Below are 27,140 nucleotides of genomic sequence, written 5' to 3' on the forward strand. Positions count from 1 at the left end.
GATTTGAATACATTCAATGAGCTATCCTCAACTGCTTCCTTGAGCAGAGAATTCCACAGATTCACAACCCTCTGGGAGAAGAAATTCCTTCTCAACTCGGTTTTAAATTGGCTCCCCCGTATTTTGAGGCTGTGCCCCCTAGTTCTAGTCTCCCCGACCAGTGGAAACAACCTCTCTGCCTCTATCTTGTCTATCCCTTTCATTATTTTAAATGTTTCTATAAGATCACCCCTCATCTTTCTGAACTCCAATGAGTAAAGACCCAGTCTACTCCAATCTATCATCATAAGGTAACCCCCTCAATTCCGGAATCAGCCTAGTGAATCGTCTCTGTACCCCCTCCAAAGCTATATATCCTTCCTTAAGTAAGGTGACCAAAACTGCACGCAGTACTCCAGGTGCGGCCTCACCAATACCCTGTACAGTTGCAGCAGGACCTCCCTGCTTTTGTACTCCATCCCTTTCGCAATGAAGGCCAACATTCCATTCGCCTTCCTGATTACCTGCTGCACCTGCAAACTAACTTTTTGGGATTCCCCCAGATCGGGAGGCACGGTTTAATGTTTTTGTTGTTTACTCCAAAAGAGTTTCATGCACAAGAAGGACCCCCAGGTCCCTCTGCACCGCAGCATGTTGTAATTTCTCCCCATTCAAATAATATTCCTTTTTACTGTTTTTTTTTTTTCCAAGGTGGATGACCTCACATTTTCCGACATTGTATTCCATCTGCCAAACCTTAGGCCATTCGCTTAACCTATCTAAATCTCTTTGCAGCGCCTCTGTGTCCTCTACACAACCTGCTTTCCCACTAATCTTTGTCATCTGCAAATTTTGTTACACTACACTCTATCCCCTCTTCCAGCTCATCTATGTATATTGTAAACAGTCTAAACAGGATCACTCGGCTCCAGATCTCATTATAGCCTTAGTCCAAACATGGACAAAAGAGCTGAATTCCAGAGGTGAGGTGAGAGTGACTGCCCTTGACATCAAGGCAACATTTGTCTGAATGTGGCATCAAGGAGCCCTAGTAAAACTGAAGTCAATGGGAATCGGGGGGAAAACTCTCCACTGACTGGAATCATACCTAACACAAAGGAAGCTGGTTGTGGTTGTTGGAGGTCAATCATCACAGCCCCAGGACATCGCTGCAGGAGTTCCTCTGGGAAGTGTCCTAGGCCCAAGCATCTTCAGTTGCTTCATCAATGACCTTCCCTCCATCATAAGGTCAGAAGTGGGGATGTTCGCTGATGTTCATTGTTCAGTGCCATTCGCACCCCTCAGATAATGGAGCAGTCCGTGCCCGCATGCAGCAAGACCTGGACAACATTCAGGTTTAGGCTGATAAGTGGCAAGTAACATTCACACCACACAAGCGTCAGGCAATGACCATTTGGAGCTTAAATGTAGAATTTAAATAAAATTCCTGTATAGCATTTATTTAGTGTAGCACTTGCTTAATGAAGGAGAAAAAATGGACACTAAACATAAGAGTCAGAGGTGGTGACTGAAGGCCTGTTTGAAGAGTGGTGTTTTCGGGAGGCTTTTGAAGATAGAGCGAAAGGTAATGATGCAAGAGAGTTTGGGAAGAGAGCGTTATACCAAATAGAGCCAAGTTGGGTGAAGGTTCTGTCATTGAAGATGAAGCATAGGGAGTGGCATGTACAGCAGGATAGAGTTGTAAGAACAAAGTGTGCAGTGGCATGTAGGACTGGAGGGCGGGTGGTGAACGTAGGGAAAGGCAAGTGGTGGAAGGGATTGTAAAAGAGGACTTTGATTTCATTGTGTTGGGGATTAGGGAACCGGTGGATGCTGGTGAGGACAGATGATACGGGATAGAATGAGGTGATGGAGTTTTGGATGAGTTCGAGTTTACATAGGCTCATGAAAGTGTTGAGAGGAACAGTGTGGATGACCGATTCAGCTGGGATGAATTATTCAGCAATTTTTCCCCTCGCGCAAATATATACATAGTGCTTTTCTGACAGCATATAATTTGTCGTAATTATCCCTTTCTACAATTGTGTTTCAGGAATTGGAAGATTTGCTGTTGGAAATATTGGATTAAAGCAAATTTTGTATTTTAAATAAAGGTCAACTTTATTAATGGCAAGCTCTAAGCAACTGGCCTGATGGTTTGTGCTATATACTGAAACAGCTGGGATACTTACTGGTCTTTTTGCATGAAATAAACCCAAATCCCACCTTATGCTCATACTCCCATCTGTCTAGGACTAATACATAGCCACTGATTGAGAGGTTTAGTGCATTAAGCGATTAACCTGAATGCAGACTGATTTATGAATCTGCACTTTCAATTTTTTACGTCTTCCTCCTACTGGAAGGAAATATTTAAAATTGTATGTTTAGATTGTCAGGTGCTGAACAATTACTTGTGTTAAAAGCTTAATTATGTTTTAGAATTGTAATCTGATTTCTATTCTGCCTGAAAATACACAGCACCACAATGTATCTTCTGAAATATTTTATGGAACAGGATTAGAGATCTGCATCTCAGTAGTTTCATCCACTGCTGTAGATGGTGCGATGTAGGTTAATGCTATCAGGATCTAATCTTCCTTGATAAGGAGAGGAAAGAGAACATTCGGCAAGGCACCTTGTACCACTTGCTTACACTTGACAACAGCTTAAGATGCATTGGCAGCAGCGATGGCGTGTAGGAAGAGGGAATGATGACCTTAGAATGTAGAGAAATCCAAATTCAAACTTTGATTAAATTCTGATTTTAAAAACATGACCATTGCAACAGTGAAGAAAGTAATTCAATCATGGGATGCCTTGGTGAACTACATTTGAATTTTCCTGTTTCTGGTAATATTTAATGACCGACTTTTAATCAGTATCAGCAGGATGCCAATCTTCATTGACTTAATGAAGACTTCATTGAATTTAAGGCTGTGGTGACCTGAACTAAACATGTGAGCCTCCTCCAACATTCCTGCTAGGGTGCACATGTGACCGTCCAATAATCTGAAGTCCACGCAGGCTGCTCACCGGCGTTTACACTGTAAATACCGTGCATGTGCAGAACTTTAAAGGTACCGCACATTAAAAGAAGCAGGCTGACAGAACAGTGCAGACGACAGGGAGCATTGGCCTCCACCTAATCTAAAATGACAGTAATCATAAGAGCATGCATGACCCTAGGACAGAAAATCTTGTGTTTGTATTTTTCATTAAATATATAACCAAAACATAAATGCAGAAGTTATTTTGCATTTAAAGTACTTCTTCCTCCCCTCCTTCTCCTTTTTAACCACCAAATTACAGACTGATCAACTGTAGATGTTGTATTCCTTCCTCCCCTATCAGGGCAGAAACACCCAATTTCGGTTGATTGGGTCCAAACACAGAAGTAAATAATTGAGTTAGATTTTCAGCTTATTTTTCAGCTAGCTTTTATTAAGGGGCTGAGCGCTCCAATGTAAAAGAAATGCAAGAACCACTATGCTGGTCCCCAGGAGTGTTTAATTTATCAGTACATTTAACATTTGTGCAATGGGTAGCATTTCTCTCAATGTAGGCAGAAGCAAAGCAGTCATTTTTAAAATGCTACAATTGTTCTTTCGCTTGTAATTTTAAGCGATGTGCTGAGGATTAATACTACCACTTTTTAAATCCAATGCTTGATCTAACCCAAATTGATTATAGCATCGATTAGATTCAGATTGGCTATTCCATTTCCAGCCATTCGATTTAGGAAGACGTGCAAACATTGGAGTGCATGACATGGGAAAGTGTGGCAGCTAATTTGTGTACATGGAGATCCCATAAAAGAATTGGAGCTAAACACTGGGAGAAAGGCATAACCAGTCTGTGGTGTTTATCCTCCACATGAGCAGTAATCCAAATCCCATGTGGCTGGCCTGTTCCATATCCCTTTATTCTGCCTTTCCTCAACCTATCATTCTTAAATGTTGACATGATCTCTGTCTCAATCACCAACTCTGGAACTGCATTTCTCAGCCAACATTCCCGCTAAGCTGTGCGACTGCACAGCGGTCCCGCGCAGGCCGCTCACTGGCTTTTATATGGAAGAAATAGTGTATGCTCAAAAATGTGAATGGGCCACGCAGCCAATTAAAAGGACTGCACACAAAAATTAGAGGGAGCATTACACTCGATCCTCTCTTTAAACAAAAAGGATGGCAGGAGGCTTATATGTGGAGCGTTAACACCATCATGGACCAGTTTGGCCGAATGGCCTGTTTCTGTTCTATACATTCAATGTATGAAAAAAGTTTATGCCCTAAATCTCTCATAATTCTGTATCTCATTGTTCTGTAGCCCTAAAAACACTGGAAACTTTGTGCTTCTACCCACTCTGTTCATCTCTTCATAACTGTAAATGTCTCGATGTAATCACCCCTTAATCACCTCTGTTCGAACATAAACAGCTCCAACTTTATAAGTTGTCTTATTTGTATTTCTTTCCCCAGGCTGCATCCTGGTGAATCTGTGATATGTCCCTCTCATGGTTGGTTTAAACTAGAAATCCCAAGATGCAATCGTTTTTCCTCTCTGTTGCCTCAACATCCTTCCTATAGTGGTGAACTCAAGACTGCACACACTAACTGTGGTCTTACTAAAGTTTTATATCGATTCAACATTGCTTCTCAACTTGATGTTCCAACACAGATAGTAATGCAACTGGTATAAGTTGAAGAAATTTAAGGCTTCAAAGAAGATAAAACTACTATCCGAATTATTAATGAATATCTAAATTTCTAATACTTTTCTTTTTTGACAGGTGAACTCTGTAACCTCATAACACTGGATGTGGCTCACAATCAGCTTGAACACCTCCCAAAAGAGATTGGCAATTGCACACAAATCACAAACCTTGACCTACAACATAATGAGCTGCTTGATCTGCCTGAAACCATAGGTAAGGGATTAGTTATCCTTATTTACTGCTGCGTACAGTTCTTAGTTTCTCCATATTGAAATAATTTAACTTGTACAAAATTGGTGGTACAGTTTATCTATTTACATGCTTGTGTTTGGCTCTGAGTTAATGCCTGTGCTTCATTTCTTCAGGTTCTCCTTGAGGTTCTATAATCTTTATTAAAACAAAATAGCATTTGCTAATTTCCAACAATTTATTGAATTCATCATATCCAAGGTTACTGATTTCATAGTTTCCATGGAAAAATTGACTAAATTGCAGAGTTTGATCCTCAAAACCCAGGTAAAGTCTGAGAAATCCATGTAATAAAAATGGAATTTGGCTTATTCAGTCACTAAACCAATGCCTTTAATTGTAAATGGATGGAATCACAATGTAATTCCAAGATAGTGGCTAACAAATCCTTGGAATCCTGTGTAATTCAAACTGAATTTGACTCATTCTGTCGCTATAAATCAATGGCTGTGATTATGTTCGTTATAAATGAGCTTTATATTTAGTTGTTTGTTTCCCCATTTTGCATCTCTGAATACAAGTTATTCAGGAGGATTGGGACGATCTTGACTGCGGTGAGAGATCTATGAACACTGTCCCGCCTGTTCCATGAGTAGCTACCCTAATGTATGCTTCAGTGGGCCACAAGGAGCCGAAATGGCAATTTTTTATCTTTCCCTTTATCCTTTCTTTCCCCCAACTGTTTGCAATTTGAAATGTCTAAATCTTATGTCAATATCTGTATGTTGCTAAAAATATGCTGTGTGTGAATTGCAGCAAGCGAAGGCTGGTTTGGATAAGTTGGTCGCTGGACTTTTGCGTTTAATGGACACAGCAGGGTACTGCCACAAAAAGTTGGACAAATGCTATTGAAACTGTGGAATACCAGATTGTTATTGCTTGATTAACTCCTTACCAAAAGGTTATAATGCCTCCTTCAAACTTCTGCACTCAATTCTATAACTGATTCCCAATCCAATGTTTAAGTACTGAATAACGCTGCAGTTTATGGAGGTTTCCACAGCACACTAATGCCATAGCGCTACTGTAGGTAGGCTTGAAAGCGTTGTTCAGCCTGAAAGATCTTTTGTAGTTTTATTTTGTACCAACACAAGAACAGGGCATTTCTTTTCTTTTCTTTTAAATTGCATGAAGATGATCCACTGGTGGATATGTGAAAATATATTTGAAAATATTAAATATAGATCCATTATTAGAAACTTTCATAACTAATCAGAAACGAAATAATAACTATAGGTTAATAACTTAATATTTAAAACTTAAAAAATTGACAGCCCTCACTCAAGTGCACAGTGTAAATTGACTATCTATTGCCACTGTTGAGATGCCCATAGGACTTGCTGTTTAAGTGCAGGATAAGAATGACTTGTTCTGAGATGTATTCATCTGGGTCAGATTTTTCACCTGAAGCCTGAATTGGATAGCTAACTTAGTTCACAAGCTTATATAAAGATTGTGAAATTCTCTCCGGATTTATTTTTATAGCTTACCATACCTCAGTTTCTATCTCCGGTGTTTTAAGATGTCCTTGCAATGTTAAACTTAGACATATTGAAGTCAGACACTTTGAACAAAATACACCATGTGGAGGCAATGGATGGAACGAATTGTTTTAAGGGGAGAGAAAACCTCAAAATGCTGCTCTCCTCATGCAGAGACCTGATGCTCTTCTGCATTCCTGCTGCAGATTTTCCTACGTTTGCCAGTCTCTCGATATGGTACTGTAGTAGGTGAGCACCACATGACTGGACCCAACAATCTTACAGAAGGCTTTTTGGAAGTATTGCCTCGATAACGTGTTGCACATCTTTTAGAAAGTGTTCTGCAAAATAAATCAAAAAAATACACAATTAAATGTGTTTTGATAAACTGAAGCTTTATGTAGCTCGTGTTACAGAATTTACAGCAAAGTATAGGATGCAGTGACTATAGTCTGGCTTCAAACCTGCTTTGACTGTACAGTAGAATATAGAAAAAACATGTTTTCCTCCAATCATACTGTGCTTGATGTGTGAAACAGAAGGTAAAAAGGATACCGTAAACGTCAACAAAAACGTTTTTTTGGATCAGGTTTTACTGGCACTAAGGAGCATGGAAAATTACCACCATAAGTTTGGCCTGTGCACTGCAATCTTAAACTTTAGATGTGGGCCTAATTTTTTAAATAAATTCTTTGATGCCAGATGTTATCACAATGTCTATTAATACGGCTGAAGAGAAAGAATTAAGCTTCAGGTTTTCCCAAATTTGACTGTAGAGTAGGATGCGGTTTGAAGCTAGTCTACATTCATTGTATTCTCTGCTTTAAATTCTGCTGCATTTTATTACATAAACCTCCAGCAGCAATACCCACTTAGTTCAATGTCTGCTTATTTTAAGGAATGTTTTCTGAAACCTATGCACCATGAAAATGGAATTGTAAATAATCTACAAGATATTAAAATTAAATTGCATAAATTTGACTAGTACAGGTTTATATGATCAAGCACATATCAGGTTGATTAATGTTCATTTGATTTCTGTCAAACTTAATCCCTAATTGATCTCTGTCAAGCTTAGTGCAATATGTGGTTAAAACAGATATGTTTGGCTTTAATTTGGTTTGTATTTAAGAGCGTTATCTTTTGTACCAGGGCTCTCTAAGATATGAAACATTAGTGGACTAGCTAATGAAGTTAAAGCCCCTAAGTGTATAATGGTTTTTGTCTCCTACTTTTCCTGTATGGTGCATTTTATGCTAGGTTTTTGCACAATTTATAAAGTGGAAAAACATGCCTCCTGTGCGAGGATTATTAATATGTCACTTTGTAAACTGAAGACTTGATAACCTTGAGCCGCGTTTTATGTTCCAATTTTACTGCATTTGCAGCTTGTATCTTTCTTCCCCTCTTTTACCCCCATTCTTCATGTTTTCATTTGTGTGGGCTGTTCGTCTTTTCACCCGCTTAACACTATCCACATTCTGTTCTTTTTATCTCTCTCCACTGCACTGATCTGTCATATCATCTAAAAGCTTTCTGTTGAGCATTTTGGAGGTCATTCAACCCATTAACCCTCTCTGATTGGAATATCTGTTGATCCTTTCTCCCTCCTGCTTATTCTCTCCCCGCTCCCTTTATCCAAACTTATTCCAATTCCTGATCTTTTTAGTCTTCAGTTCTGGTGAAGATATGCAGCCAAACTGTCATCTGTTACAGATTCTGAGTGACTTGCTATGTATTGCCAGCATTTTCTGTTTTATTCCAGATTTTCAGTATTTGCAGTTGTATTTTTTATTTATGAACTTTTAGGCAGTCCTGTGGCATGACTATGGAAAGCCAACCTATTTCTGCAGTTTGTATTTTTCTCTCTGCTTGTGTTCTTATTCAGCAGATGTTGCTCTAGTATTAGAGTAGAACACTTGCCTTTTCACCTCTGGGACTTGCAGTCAAATCCAGCACTGACAGATGGGATGAAAGCCTGCAAATCTGTATTGTGAAACTAGTAATTTAATCAACTTCTTGACTGATTACCCTCCACTAACCAATGTTACACTTTCAATTACAGAGGTCCTGAAATAAATGAGCTTTTTAAACGAAAGCTATAGGGGTGGACATTATTTTTAACATCCGAGTGCACTAAGGTTGACGATCTATTGTATTTTAAGAGTGTATGGGGAAGAAGAGATATGAAGTAGTTTTGTGAAACAACATTGGGAGCTATGAGGCACCATGATACAGACTCCTGATTTTTAAAAATCAAGGTGCTGGATGTTGGTGTTGGGGAGTGGAGGGGTTGTGGAGGGCGGGAGCAGGGAGGACTCTCAGCAATATTGACGACCCTAACTTCAGTAGAGTACCAATTGCTCCACCGATATGAACGTTTCCATTTACGCAAGCCAGCTGACAGCCAAATTCATAGTTTACATCACAGAAGCAGACCATTTGGCCAAACTGCTCTAAGAACATGAGTAGGAGTAGGCCACTCAAGCCTGCTCCGCCATTCAATATGATCATGGCTGATCTTCAACCTCAACTCAATTTTCCCGCCTGATCCCCAGATCCCTTGATTCCCTTAGAGTCCAAAAGTCTATTGATCTCAGCCTTGAATGTCCTCAATGACTGAGCATCCCTAACCCTCTGGTGTAAAGAATTCCACAGATTCAGAAACCTCCTGAGTGAAGAAATTTCTCCTCATCTCAGGCCCAAATGGCCGACCCCTTATCCTAAGACTGTGACTCCTAGTTCTATGCTGGTGTTTATGCTCGACATGAGCCTCCTCCAACCCTATCAGCATATCCTTTGATGCCTTTCTCCCTCATGTACTTAACTAGCTTCCCCTTAAATGCATTATGCTTTTCGCCTCGACTACTCCATGTGGTAGCAAGTTCCATATTCTAACCACAAATAGCAGTGAATTATAGGTAGTTTTCGATGGGAAAACTTGGTTGAGATTATCCATGCTTATTTTGTCTTAAGAACTAGCCAGCAGAGGGAGAAATCTCTCATTCCAGTACTCTGGGCTAGATTTGAATGAGCCCTGTTACCAGAAGTGAATGGATGACATACTAAACTACTCAGTCTCCAGAGACTCCAGTTTCATGAAACTTTGCAATGTAATTGCTAACGGCATGCAAGTTTGTTTGCACAATAAATGCTTCTGTAATAGTGACAAGGGTGGAAAAAGATTTTGTAGATTGATTATTTTCATTTTTTTTATGGATTTTTTTCTTCTCCCATTTTTGGAGTTTGAATTTGTTTTGCATTGGTTTTTCATAATTACGAGAAAGCAACAATCTTGTGCTTTTTAAGATGGAAGAACAATTTTTTCCCACCTTCAAAAGAAAACCGCTTTTCAGCAAATCTTCAGGTCCTTAATTGTTTTGAATTCTAAACTAACTTGTGCCTGTCTGCCTCCCTCCTTTAAGACACTCCTTAAAACATACCTCTTTGACCAAACTTTTAGTCAGTTGTTCTGATATCTCCTTATGTGGCTCAGTGTCAAATTTGTCTGAATGCTCATGTAAAGCACCATAGGACGTTTTGCTACGTTAAAGGCACTATATAAATGCAAGTTGTTTTTGTCTTTTGTTAAAACTGTATTGAGTATGTTTAATGCTCACCACTACTTTTGGTACACCATGTTGATACCAAGCATTTTTGTGTAAAACACATAGCAAAGTTTAATAGGTTCTGCTTTAATAATGTGTTTTAACTCCAAGTTTGAATCATCTCCAACTGTACTGGTGTTTTCCATTTCCAACACCAGTCATGCTTGAGGTCTGTTGAGGGTTCCAGTTTGGGGCTAAATAGTTTGTACTTTTGATCTATATCCACCAGGAACTAGAATATGGCCACCCAAAATCTCATTTCACTAAAGACTTCTGCAGCCAACTTCATTCTTGTTCACTTGTACTTTTCATACGCTACATTCAAACCAGTGTGCATCCATGTTGTACCTTGGAATGTTTTATTATATTATAGGTGCTATATAAATGCAAGCTCTGGCTGGCCATGGATTTGCACCAGGGTTGTTGCAGTAAATCATTCCTGAAATCCGAGCCTTGAAGACTTTCCATGACCTTTTCTGTTGCTGATCTACAATTCGTTTGCCAGTTTTTCCTTGCATTAAAACTGGACAGGATCCTTTTTGGGTTTAATGCCCTGTGTAAAAACAAACACACCTGCCAGTCTAGCTGCCCTGTGAATTTAACCCCCTTAAAGCAATCTTTAATCTTAATTCATCTTAAAATAACACATCTATATTTCTTCAGTGGCAAAAGGATGCAGAATCATTAATGTCCTATTCCTACTTTCATATATTTTAATATATTTATTTGACAGTTAAACCCCTTCCTTATTACCTATCTACATAAAACTTACTTTCCCTTCCAAGTTGCCCAATTTATTCCTTTGCTTTAACCCTGCCATATTAGTTTTAAACCCCCTCTCGTAGCTCAACTTGCATCTCCCTTCCTAACTATTCACCTGAATAGTTCCGTGGTCCATGCAGTAGAACTGGTCTCCAGTTGTCTTGGTTAACCCTTGCCACTGGACCAAGATCAAACTCTGTCAAGCCTGTGAGGTGGCTGGTGTGCAACAGCCACCAGACGTTTAAAAAAAAACAATGCACAGGCATCTTCCACCTTCAATATGCAGTTTGGAACCTGGAATATTAGGTCCTTCATTGAAACACCTGTGAAATCATTGAACACATCCCTTTTTGGCATGGAAGCAAGTAATCCTCGATTCGAGGGACAGCTTAAGAGGATTCACCTGAAGTGGTGGGTGACCACCTCTTGCAGTGTATATTCTAGGTCCCCTTCCTCTGCCGTATAATGCAGATTATCTCCCCTTATTCATGAGCTCCATAATTTTGAGCCTGAGACACTTCTTGAACCTATGGTTGTCCTCAATGCTCATAGTTTCCAGAAACACTCAATGTAACTTTCACACTGCACAGTGGTAAATGGACTCGTAGGACTCAAACAAATAACGCAGTAGTTTCAAGCCAGCTACACTTCAGTGCTAAACTCCAGTTGAGGCAAACTCCCAGACTCAGCTGATTTCTTGCTATACTAGCCTTGAGTTACTTGATTGCCTCTTGTTTATGCAACTTAAATCCTTTCAGAACCGGTTGCACAATATGTGCATACTTAACTGCCTGGTCTTGCAGATTCTGTCCCACTCTGTCCTGTTGTTGAACTCTTGTTCAGACCAAATTTTCCCCACTTTCTCTGACTGAATTTTTACTAATACAAACAAACTAACTTGAATTTATATTTCAGAAACTCGGGTCCCCAAAGAACTGTAGATAAATGCAAACTGTGTGTATTTTAATTGCTCTGCAAAATATGCAGTGTAAATATAAAGTATGCACTGAGGCATGACATAAAACTACCACAAGTAATCTTTTAGGACAAATATAAATAGAATGTTAGGATGGGTGGGTGTGCCTTGACATATCTAATCCTTTAAGTAATATATCTTGAGTGCCTAAATGTGTGTGGTGAATTAGTTTTTGGACATTTCTGCTGAATTACATTTGTCTACCTTGCCTTGCGTTTCTAAATCAGCAGCTTCACAACATAGCTCCAGTAGGGAGGAGGGGCTTTGTAAAAGACTTTCAAGAATGTCCTGAAATGAAACTGAGTGGGGGCAGGCTGCATGTTTTCATGTAACAATCCAAGCTTATGTAAGGATTCTCTGCATTGCTAACATTCTTATCCTCGAGTTTTGTGCCACAATATGATTGGACTTGCCTGCCATTGTTTGTTTGAGTGCCTTCATTATTTTGTGGCTTTTCTCATCTGCAATAATGTGTAGGACAATAGCTTGGACTATATTGCAGTCCATTGTTTAATTATTGGCAGTGAAGTTGATTACCATTTTTATTTTCTGCTTTTTGTGTTATTGCAGCATCTCTATGCTTTCTATTTAAAGCTTAATTCACTAATCATTTAATCCAATATTAAAATTCTCAATTGCTATCTTTATCCACAGATTATATTATAGTTACTATTTTAAGTGATGCATAATTTACCCATTTGTGTACCGTGAGCAAATTTCAACAAAAGAGCCACATCAGCTATTTGAATTTCTGTCTCTTCCTAGAATTCTACACTGGTATTGAATATTTCAAACTTCTAAATGATTCTTTTTACATTGTTGATTTTGGAACCTTTTCTATACTCCAGGGTTTAAAACATCTACTTTGTCTGCAGGTTGCAGAATATCCAGCTGTTTGCTGTTTATTTTTAAGCTGAGATGAATAGGTTGTTGAAGTGAAAGCCATATGACTTTCAAAAGAGGATTAATATTAGAGGGAGCAACGTGCGGTGGCCTGGCAAGGAAATCGGAGCGGTCCCGGCCTGCAAGACCATCAGCAGGCCGGGGCCATTGGAGGGAGCAACGTGCGGCGACATACCACTTCAGGGAGCAGCACATGCTGCTGCAGGAGGGTGACGGTTGTAAAGTGGGCGACTGGATTTGACGTCGCCCAAATCCAGGTCGCTGATTGGAGTGCGGGCAGGTCCAGATAGAGTGGCGAGGTCAGGGTGAAGGAGCGGTGAGAGATTGTAGAACGATGTGATCGGGGCTCAGGAGAGGTGTGTGAAGAGGCGAGGGCTCGGGTAGCATGGGCCAGCCCACACTGCGATATGTGCGCGCACTAGGTCCGTGCAGCAGAACTGGTCTCCAGTCGTCTTGGTCAATCCTTGCCACTGGACCAAGACCTAGTTCTGTCCAGCCCGTGTGGTGACTGGTACGCAACGGCCACCACACGTTTAATAAAAAAAATAAAAAAATCCACCCTTCAATATGCAGTTCGGGATCTGGAATAGTAGGTCCTTCCTTCATCGAAGCACCAATGAACTCATTCCCTTTTTGGCGTGGAAGCAAGTCATCCTCGTTTCGAGGGACTGCCTATGATGATGCTGAACATTAGTTTGTAGTCTTAAGCCTTGGTTTCATTTAGCAAGGCGTGGTTTATCATTGCCTTTAGTAAGTGTTTTTGAGTACAACTTGCTGCTGGTAATGAGAACCCACGTGTGGAAATGTGCATGTTGCTTTCCCCTACAGATTGTGTACCACAAAACCAACTCATCTAGTGTGGTCAAATTTTTTCTCTCATAATACTGTGCAGCGCCTTGGAATGTGTCACTATGGACATTTCACTACATTAAAGGTGCTATATAAACACAAGTTGTTTTTGCTAGCTATTGGCGGTACCTGTATATCTGATTATTTAGACAATGGACTAATTTGTGCTGGATCCTGAAATCACGATGTAAAACACACATTGTCTGTACAGTTAGGGTCAGTTAAAGTCGTCTAAAATTGGTACACATGAGATCTGAGAGTGGCATTGTATAGAAACATAGAAACATAGAAAATAGGTGCAGGAGTAGGCCATTCGGCCCTTCTAGCCTGCACCGCCATTCAATGAGTTCATGGCTGAACATGCAACTTCAGTACCCCATTCCTGCTTTCTCACCATACCTCTTGATCCCCTTAGTAGTAAGGACTACATCTAACTCCTTTTTGAATATATTTAGTGAATTGGCCTCAACAACACTCTGCGGTAGAGAACTCTACAGGTCCACCACTCCCCGGGCGAAGAAGTTCCTCCCCATCTCGGTCCCAAATGGCCCACCCCCCATCCCCAGACCGTGACCCCCGGCTCCGGACCTGCCCAACACCGGGAACATTCCTCCCGCATCCAACCCGTCCAAACCCATCAGAACCCTAAACGTCTCCATGAGGTCCCCTCTCACCCTTCCGAACTCCAGCGAACACAAGCCCAGTCGATCCAGTCTTTCTTGATAGGTCAGTCCCGCCATCCCGGGAATCAGTCCGGCAAACCCCCACTGCAACCCCCAACAGCAAGAATGTCCCTCCCCAGGTCAGGAGACCAAAACTGTACACAATACTCCAGGTGTGGCCTCACCAATGCCCTGTACAACTGTAGCAACACCTCTGCCCCTGTACTCAAATCCCCTCGCTATGAAGGTCAACATGCCACCTGCTTTCTAAACCACTTGCTGTACCTGCATGCCAACCTTCAATGACCGATGCACCACGACACCCAGGCCTCGTTGCACCTCCCCCCCCCCCCCCCCCCTCCCAATCTGTCACCATTCAGATAATAGTCTGTCTCTCTGTTTTTACCACCAAAGTGGACAACCCCACACCCATCCACACCATACTTCATCTGCCATGCACTTGCCCACTCACCCAATCCATCCAAGCCGCTCCGCAGCCTCACAGCATCCCCCCGCAGCCCACACTGCCACCCAACCCAGCGCCATCCGCAAACTCTGAGATACTACATTTAATCCCCTCGTCTAAATCATTAATGTACAGTGTAAACAGCTGGGGCCCCAGCACAGAACCTTGCGGTACCCCACTAGTCACCGCCTGCCATTCTGAAAAGTACCCGTTTACTCCTACTCTTTGCTTTCTGTCTGACAACCAGTTCTCAATCCATGTCAGCACACTACCCCCAATCCCATGTGCTTTAACTTTTCACACCAATCTCTTGTGTGGGACTTTGTCGAAAGCCTTTTGAAAGTCCAAATATACCACATCAACTGGTTCTCCCCTGTCCACTCCACCGGAAACATCCTCAAAAAATTCTAGAAGATTTGTCAAGCATGATCTCTTTCTCCCCCCCCCCCCCCCCCCCACAAATCCACGCCGACTCGGACCTATCATGTCACCTCTTTCCAAATGCGCTGCTATGACATCCTTAACAATTGATTCCATCATCTTACCCACTACCGATGTCAGGCCGACCGGTCCACAATTCCCCGTTTTCTCTCTTCCCTCCCTTTCCAAAAAGTGGGGCCACATTGGCCACCCTCCACTCGATAGGAACTGATCCAGAGTCAACGGAATGCCGGAAAATGACTGTCAATGCATCCGCTATTTCCAAGGCCACCTCCTCAAGTACTCTGGGATGCAGTCCACCAGGCCCTGGGGATCCATCGGCCCTCAATCCCACCAACCTCCCCAACACAACCTCCCGACCAACAAGGATTTCCCTCAGTTCCTCCTCCCCTCCTATGTGTAAAGTTGTTACGACTTAAAGGGAAATGTTCCAACCTCAAATGTTTGGAAATCTTTTTTGTTTTATAGCTTGCCAGTTAAAATGTTGCAGTTGCCTAAAATGATACCTAATAAATGCCGGGGTACAAATCTGAAAAGGATATTGAATATTGAAAAGGACACTGCATTAACACCTTCAGAACCTCTGAGTTTGAGTTTGATGGATACTGTCTGTTTTCTATAGCTCCAGGGGCCCTATGTCAAATGTGATTTACTCGTTTCAAGTCAGTTCCTAGTGGATATGAGGCCACAGCACAAAGCTACTCCTAATTTGGTATTAAATTGGCAGGTTCAGAGGCCGCATTGGCTGATCATTGAAATGTCACGCTGATGCAATCAGGAATAGTCTGAGATTGGCTGACTGTACGATATGCCTGACCTTGCTAATCCTTCATGCTGATGCTGACTACCTGAAATGGGGAAATGTCTTATTTTGCTAGTGGTATCATTCCTGAACTTAATGAATATAAACATTTGGGGGGGGAAATAAAAGGGAGAAAGGCATCTGAATCTAAGGGGAGGACATAAATCTTTCCTCTGTATGCAAGTAAGGCTTATTGGATATCCATCTCCTCAAGTCACATCAGGGGAGTCAGGAGCTCTGATGGCTGGGATATCTTGGAAGCACCACTGCTGAGAATTTGCATTTTTAAAGTCTCATTTCTAAAAAGATAAGAGCCTAGGTTAACCAGCATCTGCGTTGTTTGCAGGACTAGAGCAGGCAAACTGCAGCAATATTGTCCAAACTACAGCCAGTGGCTCTACAGACGTCTCCCATCAAGAATTTTTTTACATCGCTCAAGAAGCGGTTTCAGAAAGCTTGTGATTACATGGAATGTAGTCAGAATTCACAGGCATTGTCTTTTTGGTTGCATAACGGGGGCTCTGCAAACAAATTTGTGTTGTAGGCTATCCAGCTAATGTTCAAGTCAGAAAACAAGAAATTTCAACTGTTGTGTGTGCACAGACATCAGGCTTGAAAAAAGTAGTTTACACAAGGTAGTAAAAGCAATCTCTGCGGTCTTGGCTTCAAAAGCACCTGGGCCAAGTGAATGTGGTCCACAGTTTGAGCTTTCCTGTATTTTTAACGATCTTGCCTGAATTAAGAGTGTCTACAACAACAACTTTTATTTATATAGCACCTTTAACGTAGTAAAACGTCCCAAGGTGCTTCACAACAGTGTTACAAGACAAAACAGATAAATTTGACACCGAGCCACATCTGAAATTACAGCAGATGACCAAAAGCTTGGTTAGAGAGGTAGGTTTCAAGAAGTGTCTTAAAGGAGGATGGAGAGGCGGAGAGGTTTAGGGAGGGAATTCCACAGCTTCGGGCCCAAGCAGTTGAAGGCACAGCCACCGATGGTTGCACGATTATAATCAGGGATGCTCGAGGGCAGAATTTGAGGAACGCGGGGGGGTGGGGGTTGGGGTTGTGAGGCTGAAATCGATTAGAGATTGGGAGGGGCGACATCCTGGAGGGATTAGTAAACAAGGATGAGACTTTTGAGATCGAGGCTTAACCAGGAGCCAATGTTGGTCAGCGAGCACAGGGGTGATGGGTCATCGTGACTTGGTGCGAGTTAGGACATGGGCTGCCGAGTTTTGGATGACCTCAAGTTTACATAGTGTAGAATGTGGGAGGCCAGCCAGGAGTGTGTTTGAGTAGTCAAGTCTAGAGGTAACAAAGGCATAGATGAGGGCTTCAGCAGCAGAAGAACTGAGGCACCGGGCAGGGCGAGCAATGTTATGGAGGTGGAAATAGGCAGTTTTAGATAATGCCGCGGATATGTTGTCGGAAGCTCATTTCAGGGTCAAATATGATGCCTAGGTTGTGAACAGTCTGATCTGGCCTCAGATAGATGCTAGGGAGAGGGATGGAGTCAGTGGCTAGGGGCATGCAGTTTGTGGTGGGGACCAAAGACTTTGGTCTTCCCAATATTGGAGAAAATTTCTGCTCATCTAGTACTGGATGTTGAACAAGCAATCTGACAATTTAGAGACCATGGAGATACATATCTTAAGATGTTCATGGTATGTGAAAGAGCATGTAATTTGAAGACTCAAACATAATACTTATTGCCACCTCTTATCCTTTATTGCCTTGGCTTTTGTGATTTGAATGACTAACTTGAGTTTGTTTAAAATCTTTTATCGGAATTGGGCACTCTGCATTCTTATACTCTTTCCTTCTTCCCCACTTCCTAATGCAGTATGGGCTTTCTCCGAACACTTAATGTGATTGCAGCAAGAAGGTAGTACTGTATTGGCATGCCAGGTTTCTCTGGACTGGATTTTGCACCCCCATGCTTGCGGTGTCTGATAAAATGCCAGATTAACAATGACCATTTTTGTTGTGGTACAGGCTGCTGATCACATGATTGCCAAAGTGTTCTCCGATTAGACAGCACATGTCTCACCATCAACCAATGAATATAGGCAAAAGCAAAATATTTATTTACATGCAGAAAGTACTTTTAATTTCTTGTATCATAACTCTGATCACTGACTTTCAGTGACATGATGCTATATGAGAGTGATGCAATTCCTATGTTGGGCTACAGAGTTCAAAGGTTGATTCAAAACTGATACCAAAAAAAAATCTCCCGTATATATTTCAAACCAAAAGCTGCCTGGACAGAGCTGTGGAACCTAATGGACACACTTGAGTATACCATTGAGCAGAATGACTGATGAGCAGGTGTTTATCCAGTACAACTTGGTCAGTACCCAAGACACAGCCTCATTATCCTGAGTAATCTATGAGCCAAACAACCTGGCTTGTCTCGGACAGCTGGGCCCTGGTCTCCATCTTGAAATTTAGTTGGGAAAGTTGGCTTCCATTTTAGCTCTGGATAACCTGTATATCTAAAGGTTTTTGTTTTAAATCAAGCTTTAAAAAATTTAACAGGTGTTTCTGGGAAAACTGAAAATGCTCAAATGATTAATTTGATACTCATTCTGAATGCTATCTTTATATGTCGTCATATCCACCAAGTAGAACTGTTCCATAACCTGCATTTACTTTAACTAATACTTAGCATTTCAAGTACTGTTGGTGTCTGATTAGTTTTTTGGACTTGCTAAAATTAATTCCTCCCCGACACAAGATCACCAAAAGGAGAGAAGAGGAAAGAATTAAATTTATATAACTCCTTTCATGACCTCAGGACGTCCCAAAATGCTTTTATGGTCAATGAAGTATAGTCACTGGTGAGAAACTCCCCTGCTCTTCTAAGAAATAGTGTCGTGGGATCTTTCACATGCACCTGAGGGCAGACGGGGCCTTGCTTTAACATCTCATCCGTAAGATGGCACTTTCGACAGTGCAGTGCTCCCTCAGTACTGTACTGAAGTGTCAGTCTAGATTTTGTGCTCAAGTGTCTGGAGCGGAACTTGAACCCACAACCGTCTGACTCGGAGGCGAGTGTGCAACCAACTACATCATCATGGGCAGTCCCTCGGAATCGAGGAAGACTTGCTTCCACTCTTGAAATGAGTTCTTAGGTGGCTGAGTGGTGGTGCAAAAGGGAGGGATTCAAATTTTGGGACATTGGAACCGGTTCTGGGGGAGGTGGGACCAGTACAAACCGGAGGGTCTGCACCTGGGCAGGACGGAACCAATGTCCTAGGGGGGAGTGTATGCTAATGCTGTTGGGGAGGAGTTAAACTAACATGGCAGAGGTTGGGAACCTATGCAGGGAAACAGAGGGAAATAAAATGGAGGCAGAAGCAAAAGATAGAAAGGAGAATAGTAAAAGTGGAGGGCAGAGAAACCCAAGGCAAAAAACAAAAAGGGCCACATTACAGCAAAATTCTAAAGGGGCAAAGTGTGTTTAAAAAGACAAGCCTGAAGAATGCTTCAATGCGAGGAGTATTCGGAATAAGGTGGACAAATTAACTGCGCAGACAGCAGTTAACGGATATGATGTAATTGGCATCACGGAGACATGGCTCCAGGATGACCAAGGCTGGGAACTCAACATCCGGGGGTATTCAACATTTAGGAAGGATAGGCAGAGAGGTAAAGGAGACGGGGTGGCGTTGCTGGTTAAAGAGGAAATTAATGCAATAGTAAGGAGGGACATTAGCCTGGATGATGTGGAATTGGTATGGGTGGAGCTGCGGAATACCAAAGGGCAGAAAACGCTAGTGGGAGTTGTGTACAGACCATCAAACAGTAGTAGTGAAGTTGGGGACAGCATCAAACAAGAAATAAAGGATCTGTGCAATAAAGGTACAGCAGTTATCATGGGCAACTTTAATCTACATATTGATTGGGCTAACCAAACTGGTAGCAATGTGGTGGAGGAGGATTTCCTGGAGTGTATTAGTGATGGTTTTATAGACCAATATGTCGAGGAACCAACTGGAGAGCTGGCCATCCTAGACTGGGTGATGTGAAATGAGAAAGGACTAATGAGCAATCTTGTGCGAGGCTCTTTGGGGAAGAGTGACCATAATATGGTAGAATTCTTTGATGGAGAGTGACACAGTTAATTTGGAAACTGGGGTCCTGAAAAGGTAAGGAAAGGTAACTTCGACGGTATGAGGGGTGAATTGGCGAGACTAGACTGGCAAAGAATACTTAAAGGGTTGATGATGGATAAGCAATGGCAAACATTTAAAGATCACATGGATGAACTTCAGCAATTGTACATCCCTGTCTGGAGTAAAAATAAAACTGGGAAGGTGGCTCAACCGTGGCTAACGAGAGAAGTTAAGGATAGTGTTAAAACCAAGGAAGAGGCATATAAATTGGCTAGTAAAAGCAACAAACCTGAGGACTGGGAGAAATTTAGAATTCAACAGAGGCGCACTAAGGATTTAATTAATAGGGGGAAAATAGAGTACGAGAGGAAGCTTGCCAGGAACATAAAAACTGACTGGAAAAGCTTCTATAAATATGTGAAGATAAAAATTAGTGAAGACAAATGTCGGTCCTTTGCAGTCGGATTCAGGTGAATTTATAATGGGGAACAAAGAAATGGCAGACCAATTGAAGAAATACTTCAGTTCTGTCTTCACGAAGAAAGACACAAATAACCTTCCAAATGTACTAGGGGACAGTGGGTCTAGTGAGAAGGAGGAACTGAAGGATATCCTTATTAGGTGGGAAATTGTGTTAGGGAAATTAGGATTGAAGGCCGATAAATCCCCAGGGCCTGATAGTCTGCATCTGAGTACTTAAGGAAGTGGCCCTAGAAATAGTGGATGCATTGGTGATCATTTTCCAACAGTCTATCGACTCTGGATCAGTTCCTATGGACTGGAAGGTAGCTAATGTAACACCACTTTTTAAAAAAGGAGGGAGAGAGAAAACAGGTAATTATAGACCGGTTAGCCTGACATCAGTAGTGGGGAAAATGTTGTAATCAATTATTAAAGATGAAATAGCAGTGCATTTGGAAAGCAGTGACAGGATCAGTCCAAGTCAGCATGGATTTATGAAAGGGAAATCATGCTTGATGAACCGTCTGGAATTTTTTGGGGATGTAACTAGCAGAGCAGACAAGGGAGAACCAGTGGATGAGGTGTATTTGGACTTTCAAAAGGCTTTTGACAAGGTCCCGCACAAGAGATTAGTGTGCAAAATCAAAGCGTGTGGTATTGGGGGTAATGTACTGACGTGGATAGAGAACTGGTTGGCAGACAGGAAGCAGAGAGTTGGGATAAACAGGTCCTTTTCAGAATGGCAGGCAGTGACTAGTGGAGTGCCGCAGGGCTCAGTGCTGGGACCCCAGCTCTTTACAATATACATTAACAATGTAAATGAAGGAATTGAGTGTAATATCTCCAAGTTTGCAGAAGACACTAAACTGGGTAGCGGTGTGAGCTGTGAGGAGGACGCCAAGAGGCTGGAGGGTGACTTGGACAGGTTAGGTGAGTGGGCAAATGCATGGCAGATGCAGTATAATGTGGATAAATGTGAGGTTATCCATTTTGGGGGCAAAAACACGATGGCAGAATATTATCTGGATGGCGGCAGACTAGGAAAAGGAGAGGTGCAACGAGACCTGGGTGTCATGGTTCATCAGTCACTGAAAGTGGGCATGCAGGTACAGCAGGCGGTGAAGAAGGCAAATGGTATGTTGGCCTTCATAGCTAGGGGATTTGAGTATCGGAGCAGGGAGGTCTTACTGCAGTTGTACAGGGCCTTAGTGAGGCCTCACCTGGAATATTGTGTACAGTTTTGGTCTCCTAATCTGAGGAAGGACATTCTTGCTATTGAGCGAGTGCAGCGAAGGTTCACCAAATTGATTCCAGGGATGGCTGGACTGTCATAGAGACTGGATCAACTGGGCCTTTATTCACTGGAGTTTAGAAGGGTGAGAGTGGATCTCATAGAAACGTATAAGATTCTGACGGGACTGTATAGGTTCGATGCAGGAAGAATGTTCCCGATGTTGGGGAAGTCCAGAACCAGGGGACATAGTCTTGGGATAAGGGGTATGCCATTTAGGACTGAGATGAGGAGAAACTTCTTCACTCAGAGTTGTCAACCTGTGGAATTTCCTGTCGCAGAGAGTTGTTGATGCCAGTTCATTGGATATATTCAAGAGGGAGTTAGATATGGCCCCTACGTCTAAGGGAATCAAGGGGTACGGAGAGAAAGTAGGAAAGGGGTACAGAGGGAATGATCAGCCAGGATCTTATTGAATGGTGGTGCAGGCTCAAAGGGCCAAATGGCCTACTCCTGCACCTATTTTCTATGTTTCTAATACGGGAACCACAGTTTCCACAACTGAAGCTAGCATATAGATGATCGTTTTATCTTTACAATTTATCTGTGTTAAAGCACTTAAAACTTCCAGTGTTCCCTGATTTCCAGGAAGCTTTATCCCCTTTGACCGTCTTGTCTGCTGACAATCGAACTCGTTTGGAAGTGTGGGGCTTGTATTCAAGGTTTGAAAAAGATTTTTTAAACATCACGTAAACAGGAAATGGTCAAGTGTAACATAGAAACATAGAAAATAGGTGCAGGAGTAGGCCATTTGGCCTTTCGAGCCTGCACCACCATTCAATAAGATCATGGCTGATCATTCACCTCAGTATCCCTTTCCTGCTTTCTCTCCATACCCCTTGATCGCTTTAGCTGTCAGGGCCATATCTAACTTCCTCTTGAATATATCCAATGAACTGGCATCAACAACTCTCTGCGACAGGAAATTCCACAGGTTGACAACTCTGAGTGAAGAAGTTTCTCCTCATCTCTGTCCTAAATGGCTTACCCCATCTCTTTAGACTGTGACCCCTGGTTCTGGACTTCCCCAACATTGGGAACATTCTTCCTGTATCTAACCTGTCCAGTCCCGTCAGAATTTTATATGTTTTTATGAGATCCCCTCTCATTCATCTAAACTCCAGTGAATACAGGCCCAGTCGATCCAGTCTGTCCTCATATGTCAGTCCCGCCATCCCAGGAATCAGTCTGGTGAACCTTCACTGCACTCCCTTAATAGCAAGAGCGCCTTCCTCAGATTAGGAAACTGAACACAATATTCCAGGTGAGGCTTCACCAAGACCCTGTACAACTGCATTAAGACCGCCCTGCTCCTATACTCAAATCCCCTAGCTATGAAGGCCAACATACCATTTGCCGCCTTCACTGCCTGCTGTACCTGCATGCCAACTTTCAGTGACTGATGTCCCATGACACCCAGGTCTTGTTGCACCTCCCCTTTTCCTAATCTGCCGCCATTCAGATAATCTGCCTTCAGGCTTTTGCCACCTCACATTTATCCACATTATACTGTATCTGCGATGCATTTGTCCACTCTCCTAACCTGTCCAAGTCACCCTGCAGCCTCTTAGCATCCTTCTCACAGCTCACACAGGCACCCAGCTTAGTGTCGTCTGCAAACTTGGAGATATTACACTCAATTCCTTCATCTAAGTCATTGATGTATATTGTAAATAGTTGGGGTCCCAGCACTGAGTCCTGCGGCACCCCACTAGTCACTCCGTGCCATTCTGAGAAGGACCTGTTTATCCCTACTCTCTGCTTCCTGTCTGCTAACCAGTTCTCTATCCACATCAATACATTAACCCCCAATACCATGTGCTTTAATTTTGCACACTAATCTCTTGTGTGGGACTTTGTCAAAAGCCTTTTGAAAGTCCAAATACACCACTTCCACTGGTTCTCCCTTATCCACTCTACTAGTTACATCCTCAAAAAATTCTAGAAGATTTGTCAAGCATGATTTCCCTTTCATAAATCCATGTTGACTTGGACCGATCCTGTCATTGCTTTCCAAATGCGCTGCTATTTCATCTTTCATAATTGATTGCAACATTTTCCCCACAATCGATGTCAGGCTAACTGGTTTATAATTGCCCGTTTTCTCTCCCTCCTTTTTTTACAACAGTGGTGTTACATTAGCTACCCTCCAATCCATAGGAACTGATCCAGAGTCGATAGACTATTGGAAAATGATCACCAATGCATCCACTATTTCTAGGGCCACTTCGTTAAGTACCCTGGGATGCAGACTATCAGGCCCTGGGAATTTATCAGCCTTCAATCCCATCAATTTTCCTAACACAATTTTCTGACTAATAAGGATTTCCTTCAGTTCCTCCTTCTCGCTAGATCCTCGGTCCCCAAGTATTTCCGGAAGGTTATTTGTGTCTTCCTTTGTGAAGACAGAACCAAAGTATTTGTTCATTTGGTCTGCCATTTCTTTGTTCCCCATTATAAATTCACCTGATTCTGACTGCAAGGGACCTATGTTTGTCTTCACTAATCTTTTTCTCTTCACATATCTATAGAAGCTTTTACAGTCAGTTTTTATATTCCCAGCAAGCTTCCTCTCGTACTCTTTTTTTTTTTTTTTTCCCCCCCCCCCCTCCTAATTAAACCCTTTGTCCTCCTCTGCTGAATTCTAAATTTCTGCCAGTCCTCGGGTTTGCTGCTTTTTCTGGCTAATTTATATGCCTCTTTCTTGGATTTAACACTCCCTTGTTAGCCACCGTTGTATTCTTTGACCGATATCTAAAATTACTTTTTATTTGATAAATCCACAGGCTGAAAGCATTTCCTGTGTGACTGCTCTGGGCTGCACGGTATTAAAACATTATTTTTTTCCCCACAAAAATTACATTTCATCTGTCTTAATGGGCCCAAGTTTCCACACGATAAAAAACGGGCGCCCCTCCGAGCTGGGCGCCCGTTTTTCGCGCCTAAAACGGCGCCGGAAAAAAAAACTAGCGATTCTGGAGTGTTCTGCAGCTCCTTGACTGCTTGGCGCGGCGCCCTGGGGGGCAGAGCCTACACTCGCGCCGATTTTGTATATGGGAGGGGGCGGGTACTATTTAAATTAGTTCTTTTCCTGCCGGCAACGCTGCACGTGCGCGTTGGAGTGTTTGCGCATGCTCAGTGTGAAGGAAACATTGGCACGCGACCATTTTTGTAGTTCTTTGTAGCTGTTTAGTTTTTGAACATTTTTTAATAAAAGTACATTGCCATCAGCACTGAGGCTTCTTGTAGCAGAGAGAAGGGTGCAGGAAGCCTCAAAGTTGAGGCAGCCGTTTCCTGACGACCTCCCCCTTTTGCCGTCGGGAAATGGCTCCTCAATTTCTGAGGCTTCCTGCAGCCTTCTCTCTTTTCCGCCAGCCGTCTGGAACGGCTCCCTTCCCTCCGCCCCCCCCGCGTTCGTTCGGCTCCCTTCCCTCCGGCCCCCCCCCCCCGCGTTCGTTCGGCTCCCTTCCCTCCGGCCCCCCCCCCCCCCCCCCGCGTTCGTTCGGCTCCCTTCCCTCCGGCCCCCCCCCCTCCCGCGTTCGTTCGGCTCCCTTCCTTCCAGCCCCCCCCCCCCCGCGTTCGTTCGGCTCCCTTCCCTCCGGCCCCCCCCCCCGCGTTCGTTCGGCTCCCTTCCCTCCGGCCCCCCCCGCGTTCGTTCGGCTCCCTCGTTTTGTGACGCTGAAGCACTTTCACACAGGTAGGAAGATGGTTTATTTAATCTTTTCTTTGCTTATAAATGTTTATTCAGGTTGGATTTATTTGTATAAGTATAAATAAGGATTTATTGTAGAATTTAATGACTTCCCTCGCGCCCCCCCCCCCCCCCCCCGCCCTCTTTTCCTCCCCCCCACCTCGTTCTGGACGCCTGATTTGTAACCTGCGCCTGATTTTTTAATGTGTAGAACAGGTTTTTTCAGTTCTGCAAAAATCTTCACTTGCTCCATTCTACTTTAGTTTGGAGTACATTTTCACTGTGGAAACTTTGAAATCAGACGTCAGTGGCCGGACACGCCCCCTTTTGAAGAAAAAATTCTGTTCCAAAGTAGAACTGTTCTACCTGACTAGAACTGCAGAAAAAAAAATGTGGAGAATTGCGATTTCTAAGGTAGTCCGTTCTCCACCAGTTGCTCCTAAAAATCAGGCGCAAATCATGTGGAAACTTGGGGCCCAATATATTAGCATTCTTTCAATTCATATAGATACAGTAAATAGTATTTTCATTTTCAGTTGTTTTGAAAACCACTTAAAAGCTCTGCAAAGAAGAAGCAAAGAATTCTTAAAGCCATACTCTATTGTTTTGGTAAAGTCACTATTAATTATCATTGTGCAGCACTCCCTCAGGACTGCATGGCTCAATCTCTGGTCTTTGCTGAGTTACAAGCTTTCAATTGGCAGTGATCATAGTGGCTGGCACAAGAATTAACTTCGTCATCAGTTGTGGACAAAACCTCTGGTTATTGTCTTTGATAATTCCTGCTGGAATGTCTGTGTGGAATTTGAATGAGAACAGAAGTAATTTGAAAGAATTTAACACACAGCCGTCACTTTTTAAAAAAAAAAATGTTTTCAATACTTTGATCCTTCCTCCTAGTAAAAACTTGACTCATTCTTGTTTCTTATAGTGTGTTGATTGTGACCTGAATTCAGTATATTGAATATATGTATTTTTAAATGAATGTTGATGGTTGTCTTGATACTCATTGGTACTGGTTAGACTGAGCAGTGGCAGTTAAAAAGTAATTCTGATTCAGCTTAATTCCATTTAATCGTATTATGGTGGGATGCCTTAATTTGTCTTCTGTTGGTTTGAGCCATTATTGAAGAGGAATGTAGGTTTAAGTAGGAATCAAATCTTGCTATAATTATTGCAAACTTTAGCCTGAATACTAGCACAACGGTTAATTTGCAAGTTGGCTGACGTTATCAGAATGCATCCGTGCAGTTTGATTCTGATACTGTCTTTTATGTTGGTTTTAATCTTGTAGGATCTGAACATTTTCACATTGCACCGTTATTTCTCTATGTTGTAAGCTCTTTAGATTGATTGTAGATGGGTTTCAACTGTTTAAATTTTTTTCAAACTTGCATTTGTGGAAGTGGAGCATCGTGTGGTGGTCCAGTGCACGACTGCACAGGGTAGGGCGTGAGATTGCCTTTGCGCATGATTTGGATTATCTGTTGTAGCGAGTGGAGGCTAGTTTTAAAAGCAGGGTGGGGGGGGGGTGCGGGCGTAGAGAGATGGGGATGAAATTGGAGGGTGGGCAGTAGTGGTCGCAACACGGGGTCTATCTACTCTCCTGGTCAGAAAATATTTGGGGTTGTTGAAAAAAACAGCCACAAAATACATTGAATGGAAAATTGTAAC

At 42.4% G+C, this 27,140-nt stretch overlaps 1 protein-coding gene across 1 annotated transcript in view; it reads left to right on the forward strand.

The window, feature by feature from the left end:
* Window positions 1-27,140, forward strand: part of shoc2 (SHOC2 leucine rich repeat scaffold protein) — a 127,192-nt gene that overhangs the window by 67,587 nt on the left and 32,465 nt on the right. The window contains exon 3 of the mRNA XM_070876547.1: window positions 4,772-4,909. Within this exon, the coding sequence (XP_070732648.1) occupies window positions 4,772-4,909 (138 nt within the window). The remainder of the gene's footprint in view (window positions 1-4,771; window positions 4,910-27,140) is intronic.

Source organism: Pristiophorus japonicus, chromosome 3 (genome assembly GCF_044704955.1).
Source record: "Pristiophorus japonicus isolate sPriJap1 chromosome 3, sPriJap1.hap1, whole genome shotgun sequence".
Taxonomy (NCBI): Eukaryota; Metazoa; Chordata; class Chondrichthyes; family Pristiophoridae; genus Pristiophorus; species Pristiophorus japonicus.